This window comes from Thalassophryne amazonica, chromosome 16 (assembly GCF_902500255.1).
Source record: "Thalassophryne amazonica chromosome 16, fThaAma1.1, whole genome shotgun sequence".
NCBI lineage: Eukaryota > Metazoa > Chordata > Actinopteri > Batrachoidiformes > Batrachoididae > Thalassophryne > Thalassophryne amazonica.
In genome coordinates, this window is record NC_047118.1 from 77632093 (window position 1) to 77644367 (window position 12275).

Sequence of the window (12275 nt, forward strand, 5' to 3'; positions counted from 1 at the left end):
TCTCTCTCTCTCTCTCTCTCTCTCTCTTGCTCTCATTTTCACATCATATTCACAAATCATGTCCTATCAACTGAATTTACCCCGATGGACTCCAGTTAAGGTACAGAAACATCTCAAGGATGATCAGTGGAAACAGGATGCACCTGAGCTCAATTTTTAGCTTCATGGCAAAGGCTGTGAATACTTATGTACATGTGATTTAAATGGTAAATGGAATGCATCTATATAGCTTTTCCATCTACATCAGATGCTCAAAGTGCTTTACACATCAATGCCTCACTTTCACCCCAATGTGAAGGTGCTGCCATACAAGGTACTCGCTACACACCGGGAGCAACAAGGGGATTAAGGGCCCTTAGTGATTTTCCGGTCAGGCTGAGATTTGAAATGAGGATCCTCTGGTCTCACCCTCTGGTCTCAAGCCCATCGCTTTAACCACTAGACCATCACCTCCCCTTAGCTTTTTTATTTTAAATAAATTTGCAAATATCTAAAAGAAAACTTTTTCACATTGTTATTATGGGGTATTGTGTGTTCTGAGGAAAAAAATGAATTTACTCCATTTTGTAATCTCTGTGTGTGTGTGTGTGTGTGTGTGTGTGTGTGTGTGTGTGTGTGTGTGTGTGTGTGTGTGTGTGTGTGTGTGTGTGTGTGTGTGTGTCGTATGGTGTTTCACACGTTTGTCCACGTGGTGGCGGTAATTCTCCAAGAAGTTAACTTGGTGTAGCTCCACTAAGCGTCCAGTGGGTGGCGGTAGTAGTTTTGCTGGTTGGACCTCGTCAGCTGTAGTCGCTTCTGTTCTCAGAAATCTGACATTAAAACATTGCGTCAATTTTTTCTTCTCTGCAGCTTCTCCATCAAATCTCTTGATATAATGAAAGACGTGAAACAGCAGCAGCAGCAGACGCTCATAGGTAGGTTTTCTGCGAATGCCATCACTGAGCTAACACTAACAGGCTAGCAAGCTGTCACCATATTTTAATAAAAATAACGGTTAGTCACTGTACGCAAACTCAATACAGATTGTGATTGTGTATTAATTAAAATAATTTAAAGTCACTGCTGCTAACAGGTTAGCATTAGCCCGATATGATGATGCTCGCTAATGTTAGCTGCTAGCTCAGCCGGATCGGATGTTCTATTCTTTCGTTTTATTTATTTTTAGCTAAGTTATCGGTTAGATAATTTGCATTTTAACGCCTGTGTGATGTCCGGACGAGCAGTGATTACTGTGGAAAAAACAAACACGTAAACTGTGATTTTTTTTTTCTCAAAAAGAGAAAAAAAAACAATTGTGCATCGGAAAGACAACAAATACAGTATAATTTGTCAGCATTAAGTTATAAGAAAAACAAAATAAATACCAAGGTGATCGCCGGCCACTAGCCCTAAGCTTCACTAAAAGACCCAGACTTTAAAGTTGAGGCCGTGGCCCGCGCCGTTTAAAAGGGTAGAAAGCATAGTAACATAGTAAGCATAGTAACCAGTGTATTAAATATTATAGTTGTGATTAAATAAATCAAACTTACACTTTGACTCAAGCAGCATTTTTTTTCTCTCAAGTTTCTCACTCTGTTTCAGGTGCATCACTTGCCCTGAAATTTCATGGTTGCTATGATGAATCCCAGCATCAGGACTCCCAGTAATGTTATCTTTTGCACACATGAAGTCAGAATGAACATGCTCTGAGTTGATTAAACTAACTCAAATTAGCTGGTTTGGTTTCCCGTCTCAGGGTAAATCAACTTAGATTTCAGAGATAAGCTCAGACTTTGTTGAACCGCATTTCTGAAACAGGCCCCTGCAGTACTTTAGTGGAAGACAGAAGAGCCAAGTACAAAAGAACATCATGCACACGCACACTCAGAATATTACATCATATCTCGCCACACTTCAAGATAATCAGACTGAGCATTCTTGTACAATCTGGTAGGAGTTTCAGACATGGGCACACCTAGTGATATAGAATGTGTGATTTCCTCTGCAAAAAGACTCTGAAAGTTGCATTGGAATAACCAGTGTCCATAGGAGGAGCTGTTTCATATCTGAGGACATTCTGAACATTATCCAGAGGAGTCCTAGTGCGTGATATGACCTTAAGTCTGCTTAGAGCCTTTTCTGTTTCTTCACCTTTGTAAAGCTTTGTGAAAACCTTGTAACTGTTAGAATGGCCTAAGCAATGAGTCACCCCTCTGAGTCTGGTCTGCTTCAGTTTTCTTCCTCAAATCATCAGAGGGAGTTTTCCCTCACCACTGTTGCCTGTGTGCTTGCTCTGGGGGTTGGTAAGGTTTGACCTTGCTTGTGTGAAGTGCCTTGAGGCAGCTTTGTTGTGATTTGGTGCTATATAGTAAATTAAATAAATTGACTTGAAATTACATTGAATAGAGGAATCAAAGGACATTGTTCCTCCAAACGTATGTTTCCTCCCACTGCAGTCATATTCCTCTGCTGTTCTGTCTTGTTGTGTTGGTGACTTTGAGCAGTTGTCTAAGGCTGATTCTCCTGCTGGAATGTTGGCTATCTCCAGTGATGTTGTTGTGATTGAATCAGAGGTCAACTGTGAAACATCAAATTTTTGTGAGATTCATTACAAACTCTTTGAAACAGCTGAGGGCAGGGAATGATCTGTGGTTTTGGAGCTAAACTCCTGGTGGGTGAAGATTAGGTATCATCTGTACTGACTAGAAGAAAGGACTTGTTGTCCCACTCTTGAAAAGAAAGGGTGCTAAGCTAGAATGCATGAACTCCAGGTTTATTACATTGCTCTCTGCTCTGGGAAAGACACTTGGACAAAAAAAAAAATCACTCTTAACAGGATTCAGTTTAGGCCTGCGCCTCGCAATAATTTTTTATCGATTTAATCTATCAGTTATTTATTTATTTATTTTGCTTAATCGGGAGGAGCTCAGAGTCGAGCCGCTGCTCCTCCACGTCGAAAGGAGTCAGTTGAGGTGGCTCGGGCATCTTTTCTGGATGCCCCCTGGACGCCTCGCTGGAGAGGTGTTCCGGGCATGTCCCACTGGGAGGAGGCCCCGGGGAAAACCCAGGACACGCTGGAGGGACTACATCTCTCAGCTGGCTTGGGAACGCCTTGGGGTTCCCCCAGAGGAGCTGGGGGAGGTGTGTGTGGATCGGGAGGTCTGGGCGGCTTTGCTTGAGCTACTGCCCCCGCGACCCAACTCCGGATAAAGCGGAAGAAAATGGATGGATGGATGGATGGATGGGCTTAATCTGTTATTAGTAAATGAATATAACAATAAATTTACCCAAATTAAAATGTAAAAATTTGTCATTTATACAACCCCTGGCAATAATTATGGAATCACCGGCCTCGGAAGATGTTCATTCAGTTGTTTAATTTTGTAGAAAAAAAAAAACAGATCACAGACATGACACAAAACTAAAGTAATTTCAAATGGCAACTTTCTGGCTTTAAGAAACACTATAAGAAATCAAGAAAAAACATTGTGGCAGTCAGTAACGGTTACTTTTTTAGACCAAGCAGAGGGAAAAAAATATGGACTCACTCAATTCTGAGGAATAAATTATGGAATCACCCTGTAAATTTTCATCCCCAAAACTAACACCTGCATCAAATCAGATCTGCTCGTTAGTCTACATCTAAAAAGGAGTGATCACACCTTGGAGAACTGTTGCACCAAGTGGACTGATATGAATCATGGGTCCAACACAAGAGATGTCAGTTGAAACAAAGGAGAGGATTATCAAACTCTTAAGAGGGTAAATCATCATGCAATGTTGCAAAAGATGTTGGTTGTTCACAGTCAGCTGTGTCTAAACTCTGGACCAAATACAAACAACATGGGAAGGTTGTTAAAGGCAAACATACTGGTAGACCAAGGAAGACATCAAAGCGTCAAGACAGAAAACTTAAAGCAATATGTCTCAAAAATCAAAAATGCACAACAAAACAAATGAGGAAAGAATGGGAGGAAACTGGAGTCAACGTCTGTGACCGAACTGTAAGAAACCGCCTAAAGGAAATGGGATATACATACAGAAAAACTAAACAAAAGCCATCATTAACACCTAAACAGAAAAAAACAAGGTTACAATGGGCTAAGCAAAAGCAATCGTGAACTGTGGATGACTGGATGAAAGTCATATTCAGTGATGAATCTCGAATCTGCGTTGGGCAAGGTGATGATGCTGGAACGTTTGTTTGGTGCCGTTCCAATGAGATTTATAAAGATGACTGCCTGAAGAGAACATGTAAATTTCCACAGTCATTGATGATATGGGGCTGCATGTCAGGTAAAGGCACTGGGGAGATGGCTGTCATTACATCATCAATAAATGCACAAGTTTATGTTGATATTTTAGACACTTTTTTTATTCCATCAATTGAAAGGATGTTTGGGGATGATGAAATCATTTTTCAAGATGATAATGCATCTTGCCATAGAGCAAAAACTGTGAAAACATTCCTTGCAAAAAGGCACATAGGGTCAATGTCATGGCCTGCAAATAGTCCGGATCATAATCCAATTGAAAATCTTTGGTGGAAGTTGAAGAAAATGGTCCGTGATAAGGCTCCAACCTGCAAAGCTGATCTGGCAACAGCAATCAGAGAAAGTTGGAGCCAGATTGATGAAGAGTACTGTTTGTCACTCATTAAGTCCATGCCTCAGAGACTGCAAGCTGTTATAAAAGCCAGAGGTGGTGCAACAAAATACTAGTGATGTGTTGGAGCGTTCTTTTGTTTTGCATGATTCCATAGGTTTTTCCTCAGAATTGAATGATTCCATTTTTTTTTTCCCTCTGCTTGGTCTAAAAAAGTAACAGTTACTGTCTGCCACAATTTTTTTTCCTGATTTCTTATAGTGTTTCTTAAAGCCAGAAAGTTGCCATTTGAAATGACTTTAGTTTTGTGTCATGTCTGTGATCTGCTTTTTTTCTACAAAATTAAACAACTGATTGAACATCCTCCGAGGCCGGTGATTCCATAATTTTTGCCAGGGGTTGTATTTCAGTCGTCTTAACTATAAGAAGTCCTATACAGGCCCTGTGTCTTGTCTTTGGATTCCGGCCAATCAAGCGGATGAAAGTCTACCTGCACATTAGGGCGCTCCAATTGGTTCAAAATGCTGCAGCCAGACTTTTGACACGAAGCAGAAAGTTCGACCACATTACACCTATTTTGGCATCTCTTCATTGGCTTCCTGTCCCAGTGAGATCAGATTTTAAGGTTCTGCTGCTAACCTATAACATTATTCATGGACTGGCACCTCCCTACCTAGCTGACCTAATTAAACCTTACGTACCGGCCCGGGCTTTACGTTCTCAGGGTGCAGGACTACTTTGTGTCCCTAGGGTGAATAAGAAGTCTGCGGGTCACAGAGCTTTCTCTTATCGTGCCCCTGTTCTGTGGAATGGTCTCCCTGTGTCAATAAAACAGTCAGATTCTGTGGAGACTTTCAAGTCCAGACTTAAGACACACTTATTTTCCCTTTCATATGGCTAGCATACTGGTACAGTTTTGTTTAACGCTTTTTACTCTTTTAATTCATGTTATTAGTAATTGGAGCGGGCTGCAGCCTCAACTTTACCTAAATTCTGGGTCTTTTAGTGAAGCTTAGGGCTAGCGGCCGGCGATCACCTTAGTATTTCTTCTGTTTTTCTTGTTGATTAATGCTGGCAAATTATACAGTATTTTTTTGTCTTTCTGATGCCTGATTCTGTTTAAGGTGCAGCTCCATCCAGAGATGGGAGTTGTATTTGTGTTGGCGACCCTCCTGTCCTATGCACCAACAGCAATTCTTGTATATTAGTCCGTGAATTGTTCTGTGAATTGTTTCTGTAATTTACGTTTGTAGCATGGCCCAAGCAGCGGGTCACCCCTTTGAGTCTGGTCTGCTTGAGGTTTCTTCCTCAGAAGGAGTTTTTCCTTACCATTGTTGCTCTGGGGGTTGGTAGGGTTAGACTTTACCTGTGTGAAGCGCCTTGAGGCAACTCTGCTGTGATTTGGTGTTATATAAAGGAAAATAAATTGAAATTGAATTGAAACTGCACGGGACACCACCAATGCAGATTCCTTCCCCGGCCTCAGCCAGTACCTACAGTTGGGTGGACTGAGACAATACAGATTTAAATGTCTTCCAAAGACACAAACAGGTAGCATGAGCAGGTCCTGGTCTGCATATTGGCGGGCCACCTCCTTATCCACTCATCTACCTGCTCTACAAGATTCAGTCATTATTAGATGAGATGAGATTTATTGTCATTACATGAGTGCAACAACAGCAAAATTACGTTTGTACTCCAGTTACCTCAGACAAGATACAGCAATTAATCCACAAATATTACTTGTTTACTGTAATAATGGCACACATCAGAATTAGACAACACATATACATTTGACATTGTTTATGTGCACTAAACTTGAAGCAGTCCATCATCCGAATTGAGGCAAAGTGGGTGAAGGTTGCAGCAGGAGGGGCCCGCGCCGCCCCTCTTCCTTATTAGTGTTCAGTCTTCATTTTGGGGGGGGGGACATGAAAGTATGCACTAGTTCAACTTTCAGCTTCCCTCTTGTTCACTTGGGATTGCCCACAGCTCATCTGCATGCTGATTTGGCACAAGTTTTACACTGGATGTCCTTCCTGGTGTGACTCCACATTAAATGGTGAATGGGCAGAGATGGCCTTGACCCGGGAACCCTTTGCTCTGGAAACAGCCGCACTAGCTGCTTGGCTACGACAATGTCGCAGTCTGCACAACTGGGCATTATTCCCCAACAAAATCACCCATTCTTATTGTTGCAGCTATCTTCTCAATAATAATGATGATAATGTATATTTTATTTATCCCCTTAGAGAAATTTACAACCTGATATAAAATCTTGCCAAAATAATATTAATGCAAGAGATTGTTTCGTTCAAATAAAACAAATGTAGTGCATTATACTGCTTATTAGTCCAGTATTTTAACAGTATTCTTATTGGTGCTTTTGTTTTGAGAGAGCACTCATACACACATGGCAGTACTGCAGTATATCATTGAAACATAACTCAGTTTAGCCCAGTTCTTATGAGATTAGTTATTTATCATGACCAAATGGCACAGGATAAGAAAACTCAATGACGGGGTGACAGGTCAGACACACAGCATCGCCCCCCAAAAATAAAATAAATAACAAGGCTTCTGCACCTTTATTGAGGTTCATTGATTTTTGACTCTGTGGAACATGTTGTGATCTTTGCGGTATTGATGGATGTCCTGATTGCAGCACTTAAGAAGCTGAGTGAGGAATCTGTGTCTGTAATGTTTGCCTTAATGTTTCTTGCAGAGTGATCTGGGTGTGTGTGTATGTTTATCCAACTGACCACGACCTCAGCATGCCCATCCCTCCTCCTCCTCCACCACCAGGGGGCCCTCCTCCTCCCCCCACCTTCAGCCAGGTAAGCTGCACCGCACATGGATGGAGTACTGTGAGTGCACATTTTATGTGCATCCTGTGCTGTTTACACTGGGATATGAAATGACCTCCTGCTGATAAAAGAACGTGTAAAAGAACTGATATAGCCGTCCAAATGACATTGCAGATTTCTGCACAAGACAGATAGTGTTCAACTGGACCAGAATCTTCTGATGGTACACTTTTATGGTTGTAATTATGCAAAATGTTGGTTTTGGAAGTCTATTTGGAAACACAGTGTTTGTGATTAAAATATTGTGACATCAGAGTCCAGTGCTAATTATTCCTTCGGATCTTTACAAGGTCCACCACTACAAAGTTTGCTGGCTTTAATGATGCTTCTTATCCATTGTCGCCGACCGAAAGGTCCCCCCTAAAAATCAGTCCCCCCTGCCTTCACTGTGCATGCGTCATTTCTGCAGTCAGCATTGTCATTTCTAAGCATCAGCTGCGATCCACTGATTAACACCTCATTTCTCCTTAAAACTGCACTCCAGTCATCAGCTATCTCAGCGACAGATATCTGAAGCTTTTCTACAACAATCATTTCCACATGAATTCAGCATTATTTTATAATAAAAGACAGCGGACTGATCAGAGCGCAGCAGCAGCATGGCAGACGTGTGATATACAGCTGCGCTTATGTCATTTTGGTGCGTCAGTAGCGAAATGAGGCGATTATCGCCTTATTTCTGCTTAACATGGCCTCGTTTCTGCTTAAAATTGACTTTAGAATGATTTAAGAGGTTTTATCTTGTAATCTGATGGCTAATAATCACATTATTCCCTTTGATTGCTTTGATTGAAGAGAGTTAGACTCAGACGTGATGCTGTGGCCCCAAATGCCGCATGCGCAGTGAAGGCAGGGGGACCGTTTGGTCGGCGACACCAGAATGAACCTCTGTTCTTGGAGCATAGATCTTTTTCTGCCAAACAATCCTCTCCATATCTCACAGCGAAGAAACATTGGTCAGCCATCGTGCACCTGAAAAGACAACAGATATTGCTGTCATAAGTGACACATTGCTTCAGGTGTGATGAGAAAAATGATTTGCCATCTATCCTGAAATGGAGTGAGAATTTGTATTAATTTAATAATACTTTATTATTGCTCTTAATTAATTTATTTTAGTTTCAGAAGTCTTCTCAATATCACTGCTGTGGAAAAATCTGAAGCATAAAATTATATTATACATGACTTTAATCCAGTGCAGGATGCTGTCAAATGAGGATTCACCCACAAGATTTCAGTTGTAAAACGTAAGACACCAGATGACGATACAGTGACCGTTCATTTCATGATATAAACTCCTTATTTAAATGACAAGTTATATTTTACATTACAGATTATAGTGAATGTCCTATTAGAAAAGGAAGCAATTTTGACAAATATACACATAACACTCTCAGTCTTACCCGATTATCAATTTTTAGCTTTTTTTTTTAGTTTCATGATGTTGTAATGCAGGTATTTAAGCTTACATGTTACTAGTGGGTTCCTAGATGTCAGACACCTGTGATTAGACATGAAGATGACTTAGTTTTGGAGATATAGCATATTTAGGAGATACTCATGTTGTGCTGGTTGGCCATATTGGATTTTTGAGTTTTATGCAAATTGCTCAAGGGTGAGACCTCCACTCCTATCTGGATGTTATTCTGGGGATTCCAACCATACATAATCAACAGAGGGAAAAAAAAAACTAAATCAGACAAGGTTAAGCAAAATATGTGGATTTGCCTGCCGTATTATCCAGCCAATTTGGCATATGCAAAAAGAATAACTAGTTCCAATGTCTGTTTCATTTCAAGAGGATCCTGGAAAATAAATACCTTTATTCACAGATTTGCTTTTGTTTATGTTGCCTTTTTCACATATAAAACTAGCATATATTTGTGTCTGAGGGCCCAGGGTTGAGCATTACACACCCTTGTGTAATGTATTTATTATTAATTAAAGTTCATTAAATACCCACCTAAAGTAAATTAATTGTAAAAAGGAAAAAAAAAAGTTTTCACAATGTTTTTTGTGTTTCTCCCGCATCTGGCTTCTGATGTGGCCTATGCTCTTATTTTGAAATAATTGTGCAAGAAACAGGAAGTTTTCTGGGACAGTGGCTAGCTTTATAGTACCAGTCATACTGACTGATTAAGTAAAAGTATCAGTTTGTGTTCATTTTTGTCACACAAGTCCTTTATCCATCCGCAGAATTAGTTTCTTGTCAGCTGATGTCTGCAAACTTTGAAAGTTTTGTGCGTGTTCCAAACTTTGAGCAGACAGCTTTCCCATTGGCCCACACGTTTGTTTGCCGTTTTAGGTGTGAGAGAGATTGATTCATGTGTTGATAGTCAGCGGCAGTCTGCATGGTCCACTCTTTTCAGTGAGAGGCTGATGGGGAAATTATGAATGTTGTAGCTTAACGAGGACCAAAACTGGACAACAATAAACAAAATATTTAACTGCAGAGTCGCCTGGATTTAAACAGGTAGGAACGTTTGAAGTTTCCGTGAATGCCAAAGCAGCTTAAGCACCAAACAACAGCTGACAAGGAACACATTTAATAAATGACAAAAAAGGATATGAAAGAAAAAAATAGACACAGACAGGTGATTTATTCTTTATTTGTGAGGAAATCAGAGATCTTCTTGACATGGGTGGTGCAGCAGCAACCAAGAAGGCAATTACAAGATGTTGGCACCTTCCTGATCCCCCAACTATTTCTGAGTGGATAAATATAGTAAATGAGATTTATCTAATGGAATTGTTTACATTTTCAGTTTGGCTCAAAAACGGGACTTTGGTTAAGTTGAGGAAAAAATGGGTCAGATATATAAAGCCTTTACAAACAGACTTTGTTCAGAATTTACTCTGCACATTGTTTATCTCTCCCTATCAGTTCAGCGTTTTTGTTATAAAAACAAGGAAAGAGGGGAAAAAAAATGGATATTGTATGATATGGTTGTATCGTTATACTTGGTGTTGTTTTTTTCCACTTTTTTAAAAATAAAGAATAAAAAAAAGAAAAAAAAAGAAATGAGTGGTGCAACAAACATAATATTTGGGCAAGTTTGTGCAAACACGCACCCCCACTTCAAACAGAATTTCACACGGAACACTCAGGGCGCTCAGACACACGAATACTGTAGATAATCTTGGACACACTTCATTTGCCACATCACCTTTGTTAGCATAAATTAGCAGCTCTATGTACCAAATTAATTTAGAATCAGAAATAATTTTTTGAATTGAAAATCCATTTTGAATCGACTCATGAACCCATGAATTGGTATTGAATTGAAATGTGAGATACTGAAAGATTCAGTTGCCGTTGTTGTCCTTTCGGCTACTCGCATTTTGTTCAGGGTCTCCACAGCGGATTCAGCCAGATCTGCATTGGTATTTTGCACACATTTTATGCTGGATGCCCTTCCTGACGCAACTCCAGCTTTACCTGGAGAAACACACAGCCCCTGGTGTTCCGAAGAGGTCTCCCATCAAAGTAATAATCGGGTCCCACACTGCTAGCTTTTGAGATCTGACGGGATCAGGCTTACGCAGAGCAGACTGGCTGCAGACTGATAGATCCATACCACTAGTAAAATCACAGTCTTGAGTTGAATAAAATCTTTCCACAGGTCATAGAGTTTTTCTAGTCTCCATGAAAATTGCTACAGTTGATCTTCAGACCAAGTCTCACAATTCTCTCCATAGTCAGATTTTTAGTTAATTATTAATTAATAATTGAGTTAATTTGTCACAGGCAACTGAAATCAGTGATAAATTAAATGGGAAGTAAAGTCATGCCTCACAAAAGCTTTGAGGTATGACTTGATAGCAAGTTTCAGATTAGGGTTTGCTATCAAGTTTGGAATGCTATCAAAACCCAAAGTTGGTGCTTGGGCTGTGGATTCCATTGTGTGGAAGTGTACAAAAAATCTGGTGTTATTATTTCCGAGGGAGTGTTACTTGGCCCCACCATCACTGTTTGCAGCTATATTCATGTATATTATTAAAGTTCACATTTGTGTGAAGATCTTTGTGTGAAATCAGTGTAAAGGCATTTGTTGTTGTTGGGATTGCCTTTCATTGCTACGCTGATGATACTCAATTGTACATGCCAATAACTGCTGGTAATCTTATGTAAAATCCCTGGAGGATTGCTTTGTTTCAGTGAGAAGCTGGATGTCTCGTTATTTCCTGCTTTTGAACTCTGATAAGACTGAAATGATGGTTCTTGGTCCAGCGAGACATTGGCATCGGGTTGACCAGCTAGTGCTTAGTTTAGGTTTGTGTGTTGTAGAGCATACGGACAAAGTGAGGAATCTTGGGGTAATTTTTGATCCTATGTTGTCCTTTGACCTCCACATTAGAGACATCACGAGGACTGCTTTCTTCCATCTGCGAAATATAGTGAAGATCCGTCCTATCCTGTCTATGGGTGATGCTGAGACCCTGATACATGCATTTGTTTCCTCTAGATTGGATTATTGCAATGTTTTTATTTTCTGGGTTGCCGCAGTCCAGAATCAGGGGACTTCAATTGGTTCAAAATGCTGCTGCCAGACTCTTGACACGAAGCAGAAGGTTTGACCACATTACTCCCATTTTGGCGCCTCTTCACTGGCTGCCGGTCTCTGTGAGATCAGATTTTAAGGTCCTGCTACTGGCCTATAAAATTGTTCACGGACTGGCACCACCCTACTTGGCGGATCTACTTAAGCTAGTGGCCCGGGCTCTGCGCTCACAGGACACAGGATTGTGTCCCTAGGGGTGAAGAAAAAGTCTGTGGGACATAGAGCTTTTTCCTATCGTGCCCCGGTCCTGTGGAATGATCTC

At 40.6% G+C, this 12275-nt stretch overlaps 1 protein-coding gene across 2 annotated transcripts in view; it reads left to right on the forward strand.

Annotated features, from left to right (window-relative positions):
- The first annotated feature begins 737 nt into the window (after nucleotides 1–737).
- The window catches only part of LOC117527824 (WAS/WASL-interacting protein family member 2-like), a 32835-nt gene continuing 21297 nt past the window's right edge, over nucleotides 738–12275 (forward strand). The window contains exons 1-2 of one of the 2 annotated variants that reach the window (XM_034190328.1): nucleotides 738–914; nucleotides 7310–7421. In XM_034190328.1, the coding sequence (XP_034046219.1) occupies nucleotides 7359–7421 (63 nt within the window). In that variant the 5' untranslated portion in view covers nucleotides 738–914; nucleotides 7310–7358. The remainder of the gene's footprint in view (nucleotides 915–7309; nucleotides 7422–12275) is intronic. The other variant, XM_034190329.1, reaches the window with a different exon arrangement.